Here is a 25,301-nt window from a genome sequence, read left to right on the forward strand (position 1 = left end):
AAGAAAAAACAACGTCCCTCTATGGTATGCATGCAAAATATCAAATAAGTACAGTATGTGCTCTCACACAGCTCTACTCACCCACTATCAGGCCTGTATGCCCCTTGGCAGGGTCATATGGACATTTACCCTTGCCATCTTCCAGGGCGGCTGTGTTGAGGGCAAAATAATCAGCATTCTGCACGCACACAAACACACAAACACACAAACACACAGTTGTTCATGGTCAGATCGTGAACTACATGACACAGACGGCTGCAAGCGCTTTCTATTGCTAGAACCATCGCTATGCCCTCGCCATGTAGTCCTTTCACATCAGCGTCACGTACATGTACACAAAACATGAGGCAGTGTTTACACGCAGAGCTAACGCAGCAGGACACCCACTTGTTGTTTTCTATTCTTTTTCTTCTCACACAGAGGTTTTTACCTTAAGGTCAGAAGGAAGACATCTCACATTAACACCTGTCAAGCCTTCCTTCACAACAAGTCAATATTGAGGTAAACACACTGGTACACACACACAGACACACAGACACACATATACATACCACGTAGGTGCATTTAGGCTGGAAGGCGTAGGTGCCACAGGTGTAGAGATGCGTGTGGTTGTAGCTCTGCAGGAAGCGGATGTAGTTGAAGCACTCGGTCTGTGAAAGGGAGAGGGAGATGTGTTAGAAATCTTTCTTTACTAATGAAGATTTATTTTTGGGCATTTGTGCCTTTATTGGACAAATAGAACAGATGGTAATCAGGGAGAGAGAGAGTGGGGATGGACAAGCGGGAAAGGAGTCACAGGTCGGATTCGAACCTGGGCCGCCCACTTAAAGGACTACAGCCTCCATACATGGGACACGCGCACTAACAACTGCACCACCAGCACACCAGAATAACGAAGGCCAGTGCGAGTGTAATGAAGCATATTTTCTCGTGGCTGAATTTTCTCATATTAACCAGTAGGGGGCGACTCTACTGACTGCCCCTCGCCATGGACCCATTCCATAGCAGCAGATGAAAAGATGACCCTACTTCTCACTTGTTTTATTACTTCTGTAAAAATTTTCCAAAGAAGTTCGAATTTGCTTTTTTTTTTAAGTCTCCCTGATGCAACATGATGTTCAATTTGTGAACAATCAAGTCAAATTGAGATACCGCAGGGTTTTCATTTATGGCTTGGCCAAGCGACAACCTCCAGGGTTGAAAAATGAAGCCATTTATGTGGTCATGTATTTGTACACTGTCGTTGACTCAGGCGCTGGATTTTTTTTTTTGCTTGTTGTGCCTCCATGGCAGAGATAGACAGTGGATAGAGTTGTAAATCACAGGGAGAGAGAAAAGGGAAAGGGGCCGCAGGTCGGACCCAAACCCAGGCTGCACACAGCCTCCGCAAATGGTGGCGCATGTTAAAATAAATAGAAAAGGGCCTTGTTATACTTGTGTTAGCAGGTGAGTCAGCGTTCGCTAACCTTCACTTCTCTTCAGATTATCCCTCCGGTCCAAAATGCGGCCACTACATGATGACAGCCACGCGCAACGAGATGGTCCGTGCGCCATCGCTAACGTCATTGTTATGTCATCTCATTACATACTATTTATTTTTCATCAGGCAGGCTTTCAGTAAGCCCTGCAGAACACAGATTGCCCCTAATGCTCCACTGTGACTCTTTTTAAATCCTCGTTCACCTGAAATTACTCAAAAAATTCTCTGAATGCGTTCATGTTAAGAAGATAAGACCTGTTTCCTAATGTACAAACTGACACACACAAGGAAACTGAACATGTCAGCCTCCGAGATCTACGTTTTTAATCTTACGTCTCATGTTTCTCATCTCACTCTGTCACTGTTATACAAGTGTTCCCTGTCCTTAATAGACGATGTGTTGATGCAACCACATTATCTCAGTAACCTCTCAACTGAATCCGAAAGCGACAGATTGTTTCCATTCAAAGGATATGTGCCCAATTAACTGCATAATATATGCAGCGTTTTATGGGAAGTGGCCTTTTAATGCCTGCACAGTGATGAACAATAAAGCTCTTTGAGTTGAATTGCAAACAGATGCTCACACACGATGCTAGACGAATGAATAATTCAGTACATATCCAGTGGATGCTTCGGCGCCAAAAACAATATCTGTAAGTGACGACTGAGAAAAAATAAAGGGAGTGATTTTATTTTTAAATGCATTTTCTTTTACAGCGCAATGGCAATCAGAGAGGATAATCAGGGTGACATATGTCTGGCAGACAGGATTTTTGTTTTTTTTTATCGAGCCCACACGACTACATCGTTACAGAAAGAGACTCGTCATTAAAACTCATGCAGGCTGTGTTAACAACATGTGGAGCTTCTTGCATATTAAGTCAATTCCTGCCGTATAGAGAACAGTAAGAGTTTGAGGGCTGCAGATATTTAAGTCGCTGACTGAAAGAAGAGATGTATCCTGTTAAATGTTCTGCACAGCTATCCCGATCACAGCCATATGGAAGAAATGCATGTTCAGTTTTTACTCACACTGGAGTATTTTAACGCTCCTGCGATACTAATTTCTCGACATGTGTTTTGGTGTTTTGCATTCTGCAGAGGTGTTGCCGCTACTGCACTCCAGTGAACTGTTTCCCCGTTCACTTTCACACCACATCAAAAGTTCCTGTGGTGCAAGCAAGAGAGGTTTTTAGCCCCGTTTCCAAAAGCTCTGTGTGTTTCTATAAAATATTAAAGGAGGGCTTCTTGAAAATGCACATTATGCTCCCAGTGAGAAGCTCTTACTTAGAGCAACATGTTGAGCTGGGACCAATTTACTCCCTGCGTTTACGAGTGGAGCATCGCTGATGGAGAGAAGGGAGGGAGGCTGAACTTTTTCAAACTCATGCTGATTTAGGCATTGCTCCGCTGTTTTAATCTAATTTTAGAACATCATGAGATTTGTGATTGTGATTGTGACATCTGCTCCTCTGACGTTGATACTTTATCCCTTTAAATGTCACATATTCTGTAAAATCCACTTCACCATGTTCCTCTAACTCTAACATGTGTCTCTAGTCTGTCTACAAACCCCCCAATGATGAGAAAAGTCCATCCTCTCTGAATTTTTCCTGCTCCACTTTTCAGAAAATGTGTGCTCAAACAGGCCGTTTGGAGATTTTCCCTTCATGACATCACAAAGGGCAGTAGCCCCTCCCCCAGGTGGGTGACACTCCCACAGCTAGGTGTTTGTTCTGTCCTCTGAGTCTGCCTTCTCACCGTAAACAATAGGACATGGAGTGAGAAAGACCAAGACACCCAAGCCCTTCCAGAGAGGGGGCGTGGTCAGACACAGCTCATTTACATATTTAAAGGTACAGACACAGAAACAGCCTGTTCTGAGCAGGGCTGAAATAGAGGGGTTTATAGACATGATCAAATACAGGATCAGAGTGGATTTAGAACAAGACACTTCACACACGTTTTGAGGAGCTCTGAGACTTATTTACACTGAAGAAGAGGAGGAGAATATGTGACCTTTAACCTTTATAAGAGACTAATGGAGCTCAGCATAAGTTCAAGCTCACACATTCATTCTTTTCTTTCATGTAACTTAAGCCACTAGCTTAGCTTAGCATAAAGAAGGAAGTTGTCACTTCCCTGCACCATTAATGGTAAACATGTCCATTATTGTACATGTACATTATTTTTCCATAATATAAAAAAATAAAATAGTAACTTCCTGGGGTGTAATTGTTACTCTGACACACATGTTTGTGTACACATACTTGCCCTGAAGCTGATTCTGAAGAAGCTGCAGCATCAGCATCTTTATCACAGATTCTTCCTGCAGCAGCAGGGCTTCACCTAATATCTATATATCTTTTAAAAACATGTGAAAACCCCTCCCAGAATCGAAGCACCTTAAAAGCTGCTGATGCTAGCCTTGTCTGGGAGATGCACTTCGCGCCTTGCTAATGTAATGGCTGGACTTTTTCCCAAAGTGCAGTGAGTTATGCTGCTCTCATAAACTACAGTCTTAAAAACTACAGCTGTGAGCACCCTTGAGCCAGGTAGGTATCCCCCCCCCACAACATATCTGACACCCTGTCAGCTACAAATCAATGTTACCTGGTTGTTCTTCCCCTTGGCGACACACTCCCTCTTCTTATCCTGCGGAGCGGGCCAGTCGATCTGTAGAGAGAGAGAGAGACAGATGTGATGTGGGCAACGCTCCGTGAAAGATGCTCTCTGCCTCTGGTCAATGTCTTTTATACTATGGAGGTATATTATGTATCAATAAATCATTTTTATCTTATGACACAGACCATAAGAAAGGCTGCATGCTTAACTCGATGTGCAAATAAATCTAAGACCTAGTCCACATGAGTCGGGTTTTTTTTTAAACTGAGATTTTCCTCCTCTGTTTAAAAAAAGAATCCTGTCCTCACACACTCAGTTCTCAAAAACATCTTCGTCCACATGAGAACGCAAAACGCAATTTTACGGCTGTCATGAGCACGCCAAGTTAACAACGATGACCTTGACATTCCTCTGCAGCGACCATTTCATTTACAAAGTCGTCCATTCAGGCGTCTCTGCTCGTCAACATAGAGGGAGAGTAACTGTGTCATGTATGTGTGATCATGTAAAAAGTCCTGTTAGCAACGTTAGTACCAGCGCTAGTTTGGCTACGTCCACCATCGCACTAAATCTCATGTGAACTCAAATGACAGCGTGGCACGATGACGTCGAACTGTCTCCAGATGAACACCTTAAACTGAGTTTCTGAACATCTTCACCTTGGAAGGAGTTTTACTAAAGTTGTCTGCTTTTGTAACAAGTTTTCAGTGACCTTAGATGCAGTTTGTGTACGAAAGGTCAAATCATGCAGAAAAAGATAAATTTTCAAAAAACACCCGCCTGCGCCATATATGTGGAAAACCTCTGAGCCCCCGAAAGACTGGACACTTTTTAGTTTAGTAAGAAATGAACAAATCAATATCACTTTTTAGAGATGTACAAGGTGAGAAGTGATTATGTGAGCACACAGGCTTTTTAAATCCAGCAAAAAAACAGGAGATCAAACGTATAACATCTCACCCTGAACTTTAAAAAGCTGTCTCACTTATCTTACTAAAAAAGTACTGCCAGGAGTTGCAGGGACAAAGCGCCCCCACAGAGACCGGGCTCCTTGGCAGGCGGCCCCATCAAACACTCTCTCAGGTAGTCACTGTGTGGTCCTTCCTGCAGCAAATCCCCTAATGATTATACCATTGTTTTACAGCCTCGCAGACGCTCTGGCAAGCAACTGTGTCATAATGCACCTGTGTGTGTAGCTTTTTTGTCCTCTGCCAGGTTCAACTCTGCTGAAAAAAAGAGCAGGAGGGGAGCCAATGAAGAAGAAATGTGCATGCTCATCTACACTTTATGTGCACACACTCGCTTTAACCTCTGCTTTTTTACCATTATTTCATCGGCTCCTTTTCTTTAATGACCGTGTGACACATGGCTGATCTCGGCTGCGTGGACTGAGGTCCAAAATATGAAGTGTGTTTACTAAGAGGTTTCCACACCATTAGAAATAATTACACTGGTCATTACAGGCAGACCGCTGCTGCAGACTCGCTATTAAACTCTGATATACTCGACTGGAGACAAACCAACAGCAATCAAACAATGGAGGTTATCACGGCCTGCATACTGAACCGCGAGATAAACTGTGTGTTTAAAAGTAGACTTATTGTGTGTTGACATTTTTAAAGTGTTTCAATATACTGCACAAAGAAGCTTCCAGATACGATACCCAATTTCTTCATTCAATTTAGCCCCTCCCTCTCTTCCTCTTCATCCGTCTCTCTGCTCTGGTGATCAGCTGATTAGAGGTGTTTACTCTTTAAGTAATCAACCAACCAGATTCTGCCACAACCTCTCTCGACCAATCATCCTGCCACATCCAGTCACTCTTTAAAATCTGTCATCTGTCTTCAGTCAATTTGCTGTCGGCCTCATTAACCCTCTGAGTGCATGAAGTCGTCATGATGGAGTCTAATCCCCAAAGACTTTGCAAATTTATTTCCTTAATTGTTAAATAAATAATTCTTCATTCTAAATTAAGTCTCTCTTGATTGAAACGTCTTCAGATTAACCTCTGACCATGGCGGTCGCTGTAGAGATGACAGACTTAGGATTGGCTCGTTTTTTAACTGATGCACCAAAGGGGTTTGAAGGAAACTAAAAAGGAGGCAAAGTGACAGCAGCAGTTTATCGTCTCTAAAATGGATTCCTAGTCACTCTCTACCTTTATTATCTCATCTTAAGAAATCCCCCTCGTTAATTTGCTCAACGCAGACCGAACACACATCCTGCAGCAGTGAGTGGACAGGTGGCTCACAGACTGATTGCCGGACAAAGAAATATCTGCAGAGTAAATGTCCCCTTGCCTCACATTAAGGGGACAGCACTAAACAATGAGAAACAGCACTTAGATGGCTCTTCACTCGAATAGGGATTTCACACTGGCAGAGAACTTCTAAAAAACTTTTGAAAGCGACTAAAGCGGGATATTTACGGCCCATAAGGTAGTCACAGAGGCGTAATGAGGGGAAGATGGTGGCAGTGTGTAACGGAGGTTGGCAGGGCGGAGCAGCACTGTTTGTGTTTATACGCTGTGCCTCTCGTTCCTCTGCAACGGCGTGATGCAATGTGGAACCATGCACAAAGGCGTAATGATGCTGGATCTTTGATATGGTCTTGTTGCATAATTATGTAAAGGGCAAAACAAATTCACCAGCCCTGTTACTGTGAGTGTCTTAAGATATACATGAGAGACTTTGTGTGAGCATCAGTGCAGGGAGTCATTTTGTTAATGAGTGAAAAGGTCTCAAATCTTGAAAATAAAGTAAGAACTTTTTATTTTCGGGGGGGGGGGGGGGGGGTTACCTCCCTGGCTCTATTACACGGCCGCTTGATTTCAGCACTTTAAAAAGCCTCTCGTGTTCTCTCGTGTACAAATAATACAGCAAACGCTTTTGGCCACTAACAAATGAGTTTAAAAAAGGCCTTTAATTGGACCCTGGTTCTGCATAGAGAACACAGAGGTGCCCACTAAAGTGTAGGGATATGAATATGTGAAGCAGATATGAAATGAGTTTTTACCACATTTAGCACCTTTAAAATGCATCTGTGTTTTATGTAGGGACCAGAACTTTGTGATGTAAAAGGGAGCGCTTCAGAAAGGATTAAAAAAAGAGAAAGTGCAGAAATACAGACATGAAAGTAATGGGGAGAGACAGCGAGTATGACAGCAGCGAAAGACATAAAGCGAGGTGCTGTTAAAGGACGAAAAGGGGGGGGAGAGGGGTGAGGCGGTGATGGACAGACGGGGACAGAGGGGGACGGACTACTCCCTTGTCCTCATGCTGTCATTTCTCTGTGTTGTCTTCTTCCCTGCACATTGCACACCAGGGGCCGACGACAGGTGGTGCTATCATTACTGTAAGACCCATAACCCTCGCTCAAACCGCCGCTGCCTGTGTGGTGTGTGTGTGTGTGTGTGTGTGTGTGTGTGTGTGTGTGTGTGTGTGTGTGTGTGTGTGTGTGTGTGTGTGTGTGTGTGTGTGTGTGTGTAATGTGTGTGCATCTAATAACTGCTCATTAAGGAGCTAAATCAGATAACAATCCCCTGAACCGCTGCAGGCTGCTCACTACACCTTCCCCGCACGGCTGTAATTGTATTGATTGCAATATGGACCAATTATTGAGGGAGAAAAGCGAAACCCAGACGGAGTCTCCGAGGCTTTGGCAGTCAACGTATGAATAAGGACTGAGTCAAAGGTATTTATAGTGAACAGGTTTGTCCCAGAGCAATCAGAGAGAAACAAGTAACTGCACATTAAAAAAGCAGGATAATGAAAAAACATCAGATAAAAAGAAAAGAGCCAAAGTGTGTAATCGGCGGTGTCCTCCCACACGTTCACAGTGGATGTGATTGTGCTGAGAGAAGTGAAACATGGAGCCAATAGCCGTACTCTTTACGATCTTTAACGTTGGCAGCTCACTAACACTATCCCTGTTGGAAGCATTTAGCAGCAGATGATATTTAAAAAAAACGTCCAACTTTGCAAATTGGTAGATTGGGTCCAAAATAAGTAGAAATACAAACACTCCACTGTTAGAGTAATAATCTTGATCTGAGCGTTATGGAGAGCGGCTGTGGCTCAGTGGAAGAGTCGGTCGTCTGTCAACCGGATGATTTGGGGTTCGATTATGACGGTATTGTTGGAGCAAAATTCCTGCGCAAGTGTGACGGTGGAATTTGTACCAACTAGAAAAATAGTCACAAAAACATCCTGCTGTCGGCCTCGCTATCCCCCTGAGTACATGAAGTCATCATGACGGCGTCCAATCACCAAAGACATTGTATAATATCTTTTTAGTAGTTTCTACACAATGTAAGAGATGAGCTGAGGTCCACTTCTGGAGAAACGGCGCTCGTGCATGTCAGTGAGGGGGCGTGGCTTTAGAGGGAGCACAGAGGGGAGGGGGTGAGTGTAGACGGAGCACTGAGGGAACGCTACTCTCAAAATCATGCTAGTTTTGGAAAATTACCAACCCTGTCTTTAAGTCTCTCCTGATTGAATTGAAGACACTGCTGGAATCCAGGACCGCTACATGTATTTGTACGAGTTCACAGTATGAACAAACACGTGGTAAAGTCACAGTTTGTCATTTTCAAACCCAGCCTTTTTTAAAAAAAACATCAAACTATAAAACAGATGCAGGTCAAAGGAGAAGAAAAAACCACTTTGTAGCAATTAATATTTTTACGATGGTTTGGACCCTTCGAGGAGGACGCTTAAACGCCCTTTGAGACGATATTAAAGCGCTTGACAAGTTCTTACATTAAAGCTTCGACAAGGCCTGAAGATTTAATAAAAAGACGGCCAGACCAATAAAGTACCAAACGGCTATAGTGTGACTCAGCGGACTTCATTATGCCATTATTTGCTTCTTTGATTATCTGCCAGCGTTTTGTATGTTTGTGTGTTTTGTGGGTTTGTAAACGTCCTCGAGTCCATAAACGAGTTAAAGACGGACGAATAAAGGTCGGCCCGCCCGTTAAGAGGCGGCAGAGAAAGTGTCTTTTCTCTCCTGCTAATCCAAGCAGAACCTCTGCAATGTTTCATGCTCCGCTGTAATAATGATATCACAGTTAATATCCTAATTGAATCGGGTGTGTTTAAATGGAGTGTTTGAAATGTGCTGTATTCAGGCGGCGTGGATGAGACGGAGCTCTTTGTTCCCAAAGCGTCCATCATGAAGCAGTCTGCGATATTAAATCTTATGTCTTATCATTTAATTTCTTACTTTTCTACAGAAGCCTCTCACACTGTGTGGGTGTTTGTGCTGACAGCCAGTCAGGGCGCTGACGTGGTTATAATTATTTTTTCTTGAAATCCTCTCTCGTCTCGTCTCTTTAACTTTTGCACATTTTAATCCCATTAAGTGGCAGAAAATAAAACCTTCAAAGTGTGTGTGTGTGTGTGTGTGTGTGTGTGTGTGTGTGTGTGTGTGTGTGTGTGTGTGTGTATGTGTGTGTGTGTTACCTGTGGTCGGAGCTGTCTGCTGATGTCGTTGGGGTCCAGGGCGAACAAAGCCTCCCGGGCTCCGACGTACAGAACCCTCTCGTGGTCGGACAGAGTCAGCATGCTGTAGTTGCAGACTCCCTGGACGCTGAACCTCGCCATGCTGTCCAACACGTCTGCAAAGAGACACACACAGAGACGCATCGTTACATAACACATCCATCACATACAGCTGCAGAAAGACATTTCTGAAGGAGGATCTCGTGAAGGATGACAGAATTAAACTTGAGAAGAAAATGATAAATACTTTTCCAAATGTATTCATTTAAAGACAACACAAGTCAAGCAAAGTGATGCACAATCAAAACGTAATAAAACACAATCAAACACGGAGTGATGGAGAAACAGCAGGATGTGAAAAGTAAAAAGTGTTGAGAAAAAGCTAACGATTGGGCTAAAAATCCACAGGCTAAGATATATGCAAAAAAAAGCATCTTAATTTAAGTGATGGTTGTCCCACACCTGCAGAACCCCAAACCCCACCCTCCCTCCCTCCCTCCCCAACCCAAGGACCCCACAGATAAACCAAGCGTAACATAGCAAACAAATCATAACAAAGACATTAAAGTTTGGATAGTGTCAATCCAACAAGTCACACTCTCTGTTTTAGCGAGGTGTATTTCTGACGCCCAGAATACCAAGCAAGAAACATCAACAGAATCCAACAGCCGGTTTTGTTCTGAAAGTTGAGTGTGGAGACCTCCATCTAGCCCACTACGCTCTGCCAATGAAAGGCGTCTGATCCAACCTTCACAACAGGGTCCTAAGTCTCTGACTAGACTCTTCTCCTCTGTCGCCCCCCGGTGGTGGAATGAACTTCCAAACTCCATGTGATCTGCAGAGTCCCTCTGCACCTTTAAGAAAAAGCTAAAGACCCAGCTCTTTATGAACACCTACTAACTTAATGATGATGGTCTCCATATTATTGATGATGATGATGGTAATGACGATGGTTTTTGTTTGATAACGTCGACTTATAAGATGGTTTCTATACTGATTAGAGCTCTCAAGAACTGCCCTCAATGTTGTGCTTTGCCTCTGGTCACTTCCTGTCAGCACCTGTGTGTCCAATCAGACTCAAAGCTGATCGTTTGCTCTTACTGACATTGTTCCCTTTGTCTAGATCCTTGCTTGTGTTGTACTTACTCTCTGATGTACGTCGCTTTGGATAAAAGCGTCTGCTAAGTAAATTGTAGAATTGTAGAATCTACAGGCTGTAAGTCCTTTATCAGTGGTGAGGCCAGCCAGGAAAAATATGTTTATGTTTAAAGGAAAGCTCCAGGTTAGAGCCGTCATTAAGCAGGAAGAGACTTTTGTAAGAGCAGATAGGTTTGGCCAATATAGCAGATCAAATATTACAAACTTTCCTCCAGAAGTCTGCGACCCCTGGGAGCCTGTGGACTTATTTGTGGACTTCTTAGCCCCAATAGAATCGGTGTCAGGTATCTCCTCTGCATGTGTTGTGTGAAAACTCGTCCATAATCTGGTTCTGAGTCTGCATTTGAACACTTCTTTTAAGTGTTTTTGTAAGCAACAGGTTGTTGTTATTATCCTCGCAATGTCGTCATGGATTGAATCGTGCTTTAATACTTTGGTAAAAAATGTTTTTTTCATGAGCGGCTCATGCTATCAAAGCCTTTTCAATCCAAATTAGAATTAAATCAGACGGGCCTTGTCGTTCTATTAAATCTGCTCAAAAAGAATTAAGCTTCTGTTCTCCTCCTCTGCTCCCGGTGTGACGTACCGCTGTGCATCCTAAAACAATCCACACACACTACAGTCCTCTACTCAAAGATTATAGAAACAATTAAAGTGAGAAATGATCAAAGCAACATAAAGCTGAAGTTAGCACAACAAGCATGCTTTTTGTATTGAGAGCTCCCACATAACTCCTCATCGTGCACTAATGAGTTTGCAGAAACCACCCAAGGTATCTCGCTTAAGAGATCTGCTGTAAACTATTCCTGCAGGAGGAACGCTTCCCAAGCTCAGTATTTACTCTGAGAACCTGCGGGGCTGAGGCCGGTCCTCTGGGCAGCTCTGATAACTTCCAGATCTGCACGTCATCCAGTGAGATAAGGTGTTCTTGTTTAGAGAGAGCTGTGCAAATAAACAAAGAGGCAGCGGTGATTTTGCACAAGCAGCTCTTGTTTTGATGAAGAGAGCGCTTTTAAATAAATGGAGAGCTTGAAAACAGACGATGCAAACAAAACGTATAGGACCGATAGAGATGTATGCAGTCAGCACAATCTGCTCAATCACGATCTTTTTTTTTTTTAAAGCGTCCATCAGCTTGAATCAGCTTTTAATGTGAGTCTGTCACGGAGCCAGATGCGGGGACGTTTTTGTATTCAGACGCTCGCTCAATAAAAGAAAATCCATAAAGACGGGTCATTATTCGATTGAGAGAAAATCGGGCTGAGCTTGTTTTTTAGGGAAAAACAACCTCGATTGTGTTTTGTCCTCGATTCAACACAGCTTCTCCACCAAAAAAAAAAGAAATATTGTTAAAGGACTCATCCAATCAGCACGGCGGCGTTGAGAAAGAGCAGCTTAATCGGGCCAGACGGAGCATCTGCGTACAACAAAACAGAGGATTTAGAGCCGGGCTGAGTTGCATTACTGCAGAATGAAAGTGGGGATCTGAGAGACAAACGTGGACAGAATGCAAACAGCTTAAGATTGCTTATGAACGCGTCCTAATAATGGGAGTAAATCTGCAGAGGTGATGAGATTGTTCATTATCTGGGGGGGGGGTGCACATTCAGATGCAGATCGCATTTTAATGCATGCTCCTAAATGAGGCCTTTTCCCTCTGATTAGACCATCGCTCAGACTGTTAACAGATATGTGAAACCCTCTTATTGATTCTTTAACATCACACAGCTGGATCTGTGTGATTTATCTCCGGGGCCTGTGGAATTGTATTTCGAGGAATATGCTCATATTTTTCGTTTTCTTTTCTTTTTTTTTTCATTTTCCTGCTCACATGCCGACACAAACAATCTCGAAAAAAAAAGATTTTAGGACGATATCACAAAATGTTCCCTCTCTCCACGGTCCCATCTGCAGAGTGTTGAAAAAGCAGACTTTTTTTTTTCATCAAAATTTTAAAAGGATGCAACTGTTCTGTTGTTCACTCTCAAACACACTCCTACATTTACACACACGCACACACACACACACACACACACACACACACACACACACACACACTGTTCAAATCCCCTGACTAGCATACAGACAAACTAGTGGTGCAGAGCAGATGAGAAGGCGAGACAAAGACGAGAAGAACGAGAGAAAGGATGGTGTTTAGTTTCCATTATCCACACTCGTGTTGCTCGTAGTGTCACCTTGTTCTCCCCCCCTCCCCCCCCCCCGCTCTCACTTTATCTGCGCTGAGAGAATGTGTGCAAAACACGAGATGACAACATCCGTCTGCACGTTATGCCATCTCCTAAATTGAATATTTCTCTTTCTTTTTCTTTTTTTCCTCCAGCATGAATATTTTCACTTCCCTCGCCCGACTGAAAATAGCAGCCGAAAAAATCCAGGGAGGCAACAGCAGGAAGTGGTGTGATTTATGGGGAGAGTAACCATGCATGTGACACCGTGGCCTAGTTGGGACTCAATAGACTTATATACGTGTGTGTGTGTGTGTGTGTGTGTGTGTGAGAGTGATGAAAGAACAGAAAGTCAGTAAAGTGAGTCTCATACTAAGAGCCTGATGGTTTGTGTGTTTAAATATTTAGACGCCCTTGATGTCACAGAGAAGAAGGTCAGTATGAGATCTTAAAAAGATTTTTGGAGTTTGCAGCTTTCAGATAAAAGGTGAGTCCTCTCGGAAGCTGCAACCACGACGGGATGCTTTCTTGAACAACAACAACAACAACAACAACAACAACAACAACATTGCCTTTATCCTGAGTTTATGGTTCTGGCACCAAATCTGTGCCAAAAAAAATCAAGAAAAATAATTCAATTTTCTGCACCTCGATTGAATCAACTCCAAAAAAAAATAACAATAGTTTTTTGTCAATAAGGAATAAATGCTTTCAAATGAGAACAGTGACTCAGATTGTATTTATAACATCCATCTGATCTGATGGTCAGGTGCAGGTGACCTGTCTGTAGACCGGGGTCCACATGCAGGACCCCTAACACCTGGGGGGTAGAGCTGGCTGGGTGTTTGGGTTTAGCTCTTAGCAGGATCAGGTGTTTTCTTCAGCTTGGTGGTGGACACCTTCAGAAGCACCAGTAGCCACGGAGCTGGACCAGAGGTCAGGACAGCCAGATGTTTAGCCAGAAGGTAGTCTATCAGGCCACCTTCTGCAAGTTTCCATCTTTAAAAATCAACCTCCAGGCAGTTTGATTCTTTTACCGCCGTTACTGTTTCATTTGCTGGTTATTCATCTTCAAGCCGCCTCCATGTTTACCTGTGAAGATCTTCTTATTATCAAGTCTCATCAGACGTTAAGTTCTCATCACTCTCACTTCTCTGCTGCTCTTTTATAACCTCAATGTTTTTACACTCATGTTTTTTATTTCTTCCTGCTTTGTTTTAGTTTTTTCACCTACGGAAAAATCCAAGGCAGGTTTGTCTTTCTGTTTGACTTGAGCTTCTAAAAGATATTGTTTAATTTTGATTTAAAAAGGAATAAAAACTTAGATGATAGTCAACGACAGGACGCCATGCATGCCTGCTCCTATAGCTCATCTTCTTAGGTTTACTAAATGGGGCTCCTTCAGCAAGAGAGCTCAGGTGCTGATCGCTTCTCTCAACAAAATAGGAGCAAACTGCACGGAGCAGGACGACTTTTTTGGGGTGTGTTTTGTGCTTTGTCTTGTTCATCATGATTCTGGTTCTGCTCGAGGTTTCTGCCTCCTAAAGGAAGTTTTTCCTCTTCTCTGTAACTTTGCTAAATGTTGCTCAGTGCTCCTGAAGGATTAACAGTCTTTGTAACATTTTAAAATGATGTGACCTGCTCTCTTTGTGAAGAGAGATAACGTTTGTGATGAATTGGCGCTGTACAAATGAAGCTTGCATGATTGATTTATGCTTTCTGAATGAGGGGGGGGGGGGGGGGGGGGGGGGGGCAAAAAGGGTAAAACTATCACACACAATTAAATACCAACTTGAACTGATAGTGTGATATTATACAAGCGTTATTCAACCTTTGGCGTTTTAGTTTCAGACATGAAGAAGTATCTTCTAACCTTAACGCTAACACAGGAAATTATTTTAATTTGAAAAACAACCAAGTGCAAAAAAACCATCAAGATTCTTTGGCATCATTATTTTGCAGCCTCTGGACAGACGTTGTACCCCCGGCCCGGCTAAAAGTTTTATATTTGAAAACCTTGTTTCAGTGTCACATCAAACACATCATGTGATGCCCCAATCATCTGAGTCGGTAACCTTTACTCAGGACTTTAAGGAGTGTAACAGCCGACATCTTACACCATTATTTATGCACTTTACAGGGAGTATTTCACGAGTAAACATACCAAATATCACCAGTCCAAACATCCCGAGCAGCACATGTCATGTTAAAGCTCTCCACTGAAAACCTGCAGCTCACTCGTGTGAGAACAAATGTAAGCATTACTTATTCCAGACAACACACTCTGTATAATCACGTTGCATTGTGGTGAAACTGTGAGGCGATGTGATGTGAGACGCCCCCAGAAGGATGTAAGGAGAGAGATAGAGGAGACAAGGGGATAAGTACTCAACGGGAAGGAAGAGAGGGAGGAAGGAAGGGGGATAAGTACTGAAGTCAGCTTATTATCTGAAGAGCACAAGTGTATAAACATTGGAGGGTATGTAAGGAGCATGATGAGAGTGAGTGAAGGGGGGTGCAGACAGAGGGAGAGAGAGAGAGAGAGAGAGAGAGAGAGAGAGAGAGAGAGAGAGAGAGAGAGAGAGAGAGATCCTCAGGGGAGAGCCGAGCACATCTGCTGCGTTCCACACAGCCAGGCAAAAAACTCCAGAGCTGACACACTTTTACTGAGCTGCACCCAAACAGACACACACACACACACACACACACACACACACACACACACACACACACACACACACACACACACACACACACACACACACACACACACTTGTGTTGAGGCACACGTTGGCTCTTCACACAAATCAGTGCACAATGAACACACACTAAATATACAGAGCTTATGTGTGATCTAAAAGACACATCTGAACACACACACACACACACACACACACACACACACACACACACACACACACACACACACACACACACACATACACACACACAGACATGCAGACAGAGTCCTGAGCCGTCCTCGGGGGGGAGAACCTGCTCACTGACTTGGACATCTCTCCACCAGCAGACGGAAAGTGTTTTTGCTCCGAGAGGTCTGTTTGAAGTGTCATTAAGAGGTGATCCGGACAGATGCACTTACAATCTGCCACCACACTGTGGCAGCCCTGAGGCCACCTGCTGTGCTGAGTGAGAGGGAGGGCTGCACGGGTACACAAACAAGAGTGTGCACACCTGTGGTCCATCTCTGCAGACTGTCAAATGTTTTTTCTGTGTCTCTGTTTGTGTTATCAGAAAGAAAGCATCTGATGATTCTTATTTTACCATCTTAGAGAATATAATATAAATATAATATAATCTACACAAATCTACTAAAAGGAAAAAACAGAGAAAACAATTGTCTGGTAATTAACAGAGCAGAAAGGGAAAATAAATAGTCTTGAAATGGGGAAAAGGAGTTTCAGGTACGCTGCTCCTGCAGGACTGTGTTTGTAATTACTCTGTGTTTTATGTCTGTTACTCTTTGTTGTGCGTCTGCCCCCTCTTGACCAGGATTCTTAATCTCAATGAGGTTCTCCTGGTTAAATACATTTTAAATAAAACTTTTTACACATAAATATCAGAAATCAAGTCTATCCTCATGCTTACAAGCAGTTTTCACATCTGCACTCCGGAAAATATCTAAATCATTTCAGGAGTATTTAAACTTCACTCCCCCTCCTATTGGCTGGAGGTGAATTCTCCTGATAATATCCTGCTGCGTTCTCACATCAGCTCACTATGACTTAATGAGGAAAAAAGCCAGGGGTCTGGCAGGAGACACTCCAGGTGAAGACAGAGTGAAAAATTAGACTGTTTGCATTCACACATGCAGCTCCTCCTGGAAATATCAGGAGTTTTTCAGGAGATTTCTGCAGGTGTGAAAACGCCAAGCAGCGCCTCTGATCATATCGTTAACCTAACTGAATGAATGACCTAATGAATGCACAACATCGTCCTCTAATTGTTGTTTCCTTTAAAGAGCCCATATTATACCCTTTTTGGGGTTTGTATATTTAATCTATGTACCTACTTTTGTACGTTCACAATAGCTAAAGTCCGAAAAAAGTGTCTGTTTTCATGTACTGCTCCTCCTTGCTCCCTCTACGCTCTGAGTCCGTCAGCTACGCTCTGCTGTGCCCAGACTGCAGAGACCCACGTGGGCCAAGTCTGCTCTGATTGGTCTGCCGATCCGCTCTGTCGTTATTGGTCAGTTGCTCAGCATGGTTCTCGGAAATGTCCCGCCTCTTTTACCATATTGGGAATGCAGCCACTAGCTCCGTCCGAGGGGAGCATAAACATTAGCACCTTAGCACTACTGTGCTACCGCAGACTACGTCATATCGTGGGCATGCTACAGAAGTTAACGGGCGTGCAACATGAGCTGCTGGGCTTGCCACAACGAGCCAATGGACTTAGATCAGTGATCTCACACTGACAATGACGTCGGACTGACAAATTTTTATCGAGGGGGGCTAGAACCGAGCGTTACATGCAGCTAATGCTACAGCTAACAGGAGGAGGTAGGAGAAGCCGCGTTTCTGTGGACTTTGAATTTTTGCACATAGATGTGCCTAAACATGCACAGGACACTATGAAAACACACTAAAGAGCATATAAAACCAGAAAAAGCATAATATGGGACCTTTAAATGAATCTGCACTATGTTTTCTTCATGACAATTGACCTTACAACAACTTAAAACTCTCTTGTTCATAATTTTAGTGTGGTCACATTCAGGTGACGAGATCGAACACTTGGAAGGACACATTTTGTTTTTTAGCTCATTGTTTTAGTATGTTGTAACTTTTAAATCAAAGACTAATATTGATGTGTTTAAGAGCCTGATTTTAAAACTAAGTTTTTTTTTTTTTAAATGTTTAAACCCCCAAATAACTTTCTGATGAAACAAACATCTGTTAATCAAAAAATTAGGACTGACACATGTGGGATTTGAATGTAGCTAAAACGACTGCTAGCATGCTAGTTAAATTATTGTTAAGCTAGTAACATTTAGCGTTCGGCTAGTAATTAAGGAAAACATTTTCTGCTTTTTAAACTGAATGTCATTGATGGAGGGATTTGAAGATGACATCTTATACTGCCAGTCTAGAGAAAATATCATAAATTGGTTAATTGTAAAAAAAAAAAGCTGTTCTGTTTGAAACATGTCCTTCATAAGGAGAAGCTGCAGAGTGTGTTTATCTGTGTGTGTGAGTCAATGTGGTCTGAGTTAAACCAAAGGCCTTTGATGCTCTGAGAGATGACTGTTCGGAAAAAAAAGATGATTAAATAAAAGATTGCAAATAAAAGACATAGTGCAGAGAAAGGCGGGGGGGGGGGGGGGCGGGGTTAATGACTTGAACAGATGAGAAATAAAAACAAAAGGTCAAAAATAGAAAGCGAGAGCAGAGAGGGAGAAGATGAAACATAAGTCGCTCCAGCGGGCCTGAGCGAGGTCAGCGCAGAGTGAAACACAGACAGATCAGAGATCACGCCACAGGAAGACCTCTTCACGCTCTGTGTGGGGGCGTGTTTGTCTTTGGACGGGTGTGACACTGAGATAAAAAAAGGGTAATAAAAAGAGACAAAGAGAGTGAGTCAGGCGTTTTTTAGCTTCTGTAAGGCTGTGGGTGGGTTTCATTATGTCGACAACAACACATCGGGATAAAGAGAATGTCGAGCTTGAACAACACGTTTGTTTACCACATTTTTCTTAGACACTGAATGCATCACAGTACCTGACATCAGACTCATCAATGCATGTATGGCTGTGCTTTTATACAAGGCCGAACCCGGAGCTGTGCAGGTTCACCTTCCTGGGCTCATTAAGCATCATTCTCAGACGCTCTGACATTTCCTCAGGTCATTTTACAAAGTGTATTATTCTGAAGTCCTCACTGCGAGGCAGATATTATGTTTCATTCATTTATTTTCATTTCTAACTATTAGTCTGTAAAATGTATCTTCTCTGCACAAAGTCAGAGTGAGCTGATGTGGGAAATCTCCTGTAGAATCCTAAACCAGGCACACCGAAGGACGTGAGTTGCTGTGAGGCGGGTTTTAAGCATAAAGACACAACAGTGGATGGATCTTCTGATTTAAATGTTTGCAAGAAACTTCATAAGCCTCAGTGTGTTCCACAAAGTCCACAAAAAGGTTGAAGTAGACCAAATATCAAAGTATGCATAATGCAAAAGTTACACATTGTACAAAGAATTCAACTCGAGCTGCACTGATTTCAAACTCAGCCCGCATCAACACCACCACAACCCCAGCATCCACCTCCAGGCTCTGACTGGGAGATTTAAGATATCATCACATCACTCCAAAAAATGTCTGCATGCTAAATAAAACTGTGAGGAGAGATGAGGTCAGAGCCTAGATGCCAAAAACAAACTATGGTCTGCTGCTATAAATATTTCAAACGAACTCAAACTAAATTAGTCAAATAGTTTTAATCCTTATCCCTGATGTGAGGATGATGATGATGATGATGATGATGGAGGTGTGAAGGCAGCTTTCCACTGTTTTGGTTGGCAGGGTGAGGAACAGCTAACTCTTCCATAGACGGCTGGATGAGTTATTTTTATATAATAACTTTAACCTTTGACCTTTACCTGTGTCTTCATAGAGTAGTATTTAAAGCTGGCTGATGTAGATGTATAATGTGTCATAGAAAAACTTGCACAAGGACTTCTGGGGCCTTCCAGTTGTACTTGAGTAAACATGCTTTTCTTTTTTTTCTGCCTCACTATCAGACACTTGTTGTCGTTGTGTGGCTTTGCACTCGTGGGGGAGACTATTAGGAATAGCTTTTAATTTAATTCAGGACAGGAAGTTTTAACATCTGAGACTTGAGACGGGGAAGCTGCAGCCTGAAACTACACATTTCCCTTCAGACTTCTCTCATTGATTTGTTAGTTTTCTCTCGTTGAGTGTGTGCGTGTGTGTGTGTGTGTGTGTGTGTCTTGTGAATCTGCTGTTTACCAGACTAAGTGTTGGAGTGTTGGACGCCCGGCGCGTCCTTGAGTGCACCGCGAGGGAGGGAGCTTTCACTGACGTTTCCCTGTGCGATAAAGCAGTTTCAGACGAAAAAATCAGGAGGATAATACACTGTAACAAACTTTAATACAAGCAGGAGTCTTTTATAAAAACGGATTATGTGACTGTGCGGGATTCTTGCAATAAAAGAAACCAGACATGTAGATAATGAGTGTTATTAGCTCCATGCAGGAGCGACAACAGAAAGTGTTTCCTCGAATGAACCAGAACCAACGCTACGTGAAAAGAAGGAAATCAAGATTTGATATTTTTGAAAGTGTTCAATTATCACCATATGTGCTGAATCAAATGATCACAATCACAGAGATTTGCTTGTGTCTGTGTCTCTGTGTGCTATATCATTGTAGGCTGTGTCAGGGTCAACCATGTCATCCAGCCCTGCCCAAACTGTGCCAGACCAAACAGAACTCCCATATGGGCTGAAGGAGGAGGGCGAGGACGAGGGGGGGGGAGCGCCTGTTGCTTCAGGGCCGTCTCAGAAGGTCCCTGATCGGGGCCTGGCCTCTGTAATCTGCCTCCTTCAGCCTTCCAGCACAGCTCCAGCCTCTCCCTCTCCCCGGCTATAAATACAACAGGCCTCTCTGCTTATAGCTCCTAACCGCCGCACCACTCACACACCAAACTATGATTAAAGGTCTATTTTTGGGGCGAGCTTTGAAGCAGCGACGAGCGCAGAAGGAGAGGCAGAGACAGACAGACAGACAGACGGCGGCGCCCACATGAACATGCACATATACCCGATTGCGTTCACAGCGAGGCCTTCATCTGAGCAGGTACCCTCTTTGAAGGGGATAAAAAAAAAGAAGCTATACAACAAGGTGCACACACAAACGACGCACACTTCCCACGTGGATGCGGGGAGCTTTGTCTGCCGAGTTCACAGGAGAGGCAGGTGTGAGACAGAATGAGAGCAGGGGAGATATAAGGAGCCGAGACGAGGAGAGATGTTTGCACACTATACCTCCAGTTTATTATAGATTATGAGCTATTAAAAATCAATGACAGAGATTTATGGGATTATCCAAACAGCAACAGGAGGGGATTCATGTGAGCTCAGGACTGAATGATTTTTAAAATAAAAGACGGGAAAACAAACGCAATAATTACAGGTTTCTGCACGGCTCCGATGCGCAAAGCTCTTGTTTGTTGCCTCTGCGGCGTTTTGTATTTCCTATACAGCTCCATTGTTTTTTGATAGACGTGTCATGGCAATAGAGCGATTGAATGCAGCAGAATATAAAAGAGCAGGGATGAAGGGACGGGGGAGTGGGAGGAGAGGAAGTGGTTAAAGTGGATTAACGCAGCGATGGAACCAGTAAGCAGAGAAGTGGGGGGGGGGGGGGGGGTCTGAAGGCAGAGGATGAAAGAGGGAGGTTGTGTGGCGGTGTGAGGGAGGGGTGAAACAGCCTGGCTTGGTGGGGGGGCTGTCATTGTAACCCACAACAAGCAGAACAAATCAAGAGCTGGTTGATGCCACAAGTGAGCTTTTTTCCATTCCAGCGTCATGGTTCAGCTTGTCTGCCTGCTGCAGCAGCTGGAGAGAGTTAGAGCCTTTAAGAGCGACGCTGGGGTGATGACACACACACACACACACACACACACACACACACACACACGCAAAGAGAGATAGAGGGTAGAGAGGGCTCCTATAGTTTTGGGATCTGACTCACTGAATGATTTCCAAGAAGACTATGACAACTATTTGATGATTCACAGGAAGGGTGGAAGAGTCTAGATCAAGTCCAAAGACAGCTCATAGCTGCTTTCACACATGCAGAAAACTCCTGAAAAAAACTCCTGATTTTTCCAGGTTGAGCTGTATGTGTGAACGTAAACAGACACATTTTTTCACCCGGACTTCACCCTGAGTTTCTCCTGACAGACCTCTAGTATTTTTTCTGCAACAAGCCGAGTGAGCTGATGTGAGAACGCAGCAGGATATTCTCCGGAGAATTCACCTTGAGCCAATAGGAGGGGGAGTGATGTTTATATACTGTGACTGCTGCACGGTGCACAGAGTGTATACTGATCCACAAACTACACAACACTAAATGCAGAGAGGCCTCTAAATGAGACCGGCCTTTATTTGTGAAAACGTGCAGCAACACCAGGCTGGTAAAAGAAACCAGGTCTTTAATATGGATGAGCTTTTATTCAAAGTTTTACGGTAAGCATGGCAAAGATTTTGAACACAATGACTGAAATGTTTAACTGGTGAATAAGTTCAAACCATAAACTATAAATATTAATGGAGGGAGCCTGAGTGACGTTCTCCATCTGTTCCTGCAGGGGGCTCCCCTATTTGTTTTTTTGAACCAGGCTGTAAACATGTTTATTTATGCTGTAAAAACAGGCTTTTTAGAATGGGTGTGTATGTGACTTCCTGGGTTCCTGGAGCCAGCATCTAGTGGACACTAGAGGAACTGCAGGGTTTCAAACTTCAGCATTGGCTTCAGGAGGTTGCTGCTTGGTTCTGATGCTACAAAAAGGAGCTTTGGATGACAGCACCGCTGGAGTTGCACTCTTCATTTGAAAGCACAGACGGCTGCTCGGCGACACATCAGCACACACAGAAAGCCAGTATGACAACAGAGAGCACTCCAGGTCCCGACATCTGGTCCCGGCTGTTAATCTTCACTGACCAATCAGCGCAGGGTCAGGGGATGAGTGACACTCATAGCAGATAAAATGCATGTGATGAATCCTTTTCTTCTACCCCCCCGCCCCCCCAATCTATCCTCCCAGTCACGCACAGCCTCTCTGTGCCTCGCTCTCAACCACTCATTACTGTAATTGGAGGGTTTGGAGAGATACGGCAGGGAGAACGAAAGAAGGGGGAAAAAAAGAGAGAAAGGTTGAGAGCGAGGTTTCTGGAGGTCAGACGGCCGTCCTCTTCCAGTTTCTTTCCCTCTCGACATTTCTGTCATTCGTTCTTCTAAATCAGGGGTGCACATTTGCTTTGGCTTTTTCTTTAAAGATGCACGCCTCGTTTGGAGCTTCAAAGCCGGGCTACATTTTCAAACTAAATATCAAGTTTCCAAGGGCTCAATTTCGCCTGCCCTCTTCACCTCCCTCTTTCTTTTCTCTCTCTCTCGTTCGTTTTCTTTCTTCTCGTCTCTGTTCCACCCACAGCTGCTGCTTTTTATCATAGTTTTGGCTTGCATGGCCTCTGTCATTGGCCCGGGCTCAGATGTGTCCTTGCGTGGCTGGCGTGTATATATATGAAACCATCAGGAAGAAAAAAAAAACAGAACCAAGAGGGACAAGGAAAATCAGTATGAGACAGAAAAGAGAAAAGAAGCACGACGGGACGATTGTGTTATCAGCGGAGAGGTCGAAATAAAGGTCGTGAAAATAGATTAAAACAACATAATGGACACTCCGATCATCTGCGGTCGTTTCAGGAAATAAATGGGAAGGACGGAGCACAGAGACAGAGAGGGGAAAAGGTGAAAGACGTGAAACAAGTGAGGCTGTATCGATCCTTTCAGACGGGAACTTGATACAGTTTGACTTACCGCTTGTAACTCGTGTGAGACCTTAACCTGCAAAATTACATGTTCCATCTCTTGCAGATAAAAGATAGCCCCGCTCTATTCAAAACACTTTCATACAACCTTACATGGTCCGACAGTTAGCTTCTCAAAGCTACATTCAGCGAGTGCAGAGAAGGCATTACCTCCTCACAGAACGCTTTATTATTGTTTTCATGCCTTCATGTCTGCTGTGGTCACACTGACATTAGTGAGGCTGAAGTAAAAATTCTCTCCCTCTAAAGTCACAAAACATAAAAAACAGCAGAGGATTAAAATATGTGTTTTAAAATCTCTTGTTTTCCTGACAACAGATGGTCCTTGAATAAGCACACAGCAGTGACACATTTTGAAAATCAGGAAAAAGTGGATTTGAGAAGATTGGATTATCAGATTCAGGTATTAAGACTGAGCTGTGGCCGGCACACACACGAGACCGCAGCAGCAAAACATGTTTCCAAATATCACAGATGAAGACATCTGATAATGCACGTACTGTAGAGTAGGACGCGACCGATACAGGACTTTTTTGGGGCTGATACTGATATCTCCGAAATCTAATACCAATTTATCGGCCGATATCTTTCTCAGATCTATGTTCGATCTGTAGAGATATATTGAAATATTTACTCAGTTATTGCATTAATCCCACTAAAGCAGTTATCACACACTTTAAAGATTTATAACAAAGACAAGATGGTCACTCAACTGGAAAATATAAGCATGTACGTGCATCACATCTTGACACTCTGGAGAGTTATAAAGCTTGTTGTAATCCATACAGCGCCCTCTGCTGGTGACAGATAACTGTTAGTGTAATACAATGAAACTCAAATGAAATGCTAGTAATTTCGGCACATATCAGAGATAAAATTAGCCGATCAGATAGTCACTTGATGTGCTAATATCGGCCGGTATTATCGGCCGGGCTCTAACATCGAGCTCATTATTATTATTATTACAGCCAACATTTTACTATGAGCTAGTACCAGAAGGTTAATCTGCAATCATATTTGAACCCTTGAGAAGTCGGTATCACATTTCTTTTCTGATTCAAGATTAAAGTTGGTTTCACACACAAAACTCCTGAAAAGTAAACCTTGAGCTGCTTGTTCAAAAGGCCGAATGTTTCACCCCAACTTTATCAAGAACATTTTCTGCCAATCCTCTGAGAAGATTTTCCGCACATGTTCGAACAATGGACAGAAGTTCAGGAAAAATAGCCATCCATCATCACCCCTTATCACCAACCCTGATGTACTTTTGCACACTTGAATGCTACGTCACAGAACAGCAAATCCAAACAGACAGATGGCGTGGCGCCATCACCATGGGCACAGTGAGGTAGCTTTATAATCTTTCCTGCTTGCCAGAAGTTTTTTCTTTGCCACTCATTAGTTGTTACCATGGATACATCCAGTGGTGCAGGGTATACACATATATACAGCAAATACCCACTCGTCTTGATTAGAATCATAACTGACCATCCACTGTAAATATAAATGTACGAAGCCTGAGTGACGTCACCCGTCTGTTCCTGTAGGGGGCTCTGGAGGATCATCAGCAGCAGTCTCCATGTTGGAAATGCTGTCTCAGTCTAACTTTCAGTCAACCTAACGACAGGCTGAGAGCTGGAGCTGAGGCGGGTTTTAAACCTCCTGACAAACCGTTACACCACGCCCACCACGCCCACCTGTCAATCAGGTCAGCTACACACCTTATTGTGAATAACTCTTATCCTTCATCAAAT

At 43.4% G+C, this 25,301-nt stretch overlaps 1 protein-coding gene across 2 annotated transcripts in view; it reads right to left on the reverse strand.

Moving 5' to 3' along the window:
* Positions 1 to 25,301, reverse strand: part of sema4c (sema domain, immunoglobulin domain (Ig), transmembrane domain (TM) and short cytoplasmic domain, (semaphorin) 4C) — a 116,708-nt gene that overhangs the window by 27,184 nt on the left and 64,223 nt on the right. For both annotated transcript variants that reach the window (XM_061037319.1, XM_061037318.1), the window contains exons 4-7: positions 9,574 to 9,728; positions 4,097 to 4,159; positions 552 to 650; positions 82 to 178 (exon numbers count right to left, since the gene is read on the reverse strand). In XM_061037319.1, the coding sequence (XP_060893302.1) occupies positions 82 to 178; positions 552 to 650; positions 4,097 to 4,159; positions 9,574 to 9,728 (414 nt within the window). The remainder of the gene's footprint in view (positions 1 to 81; positions 179 to 551; positions 651 to 4,096; positions 4,160 to 9,573; positions 9,729 to 25,301) is intronic.

The sequence above is a fragment of the Labrus mixtus genome, chromosome 5, assembly GCF_963584025.1.
Source record: "Labrus mixtus chromosome 5, fLabMix1.1, whole genome shotgun sequence".
Taxonomy (NCBI): Eukaryota; Metazoa; Chordata; class Actinopteri; order Labriformes; family Labridae; genus Labrus; species Labrus mixtus.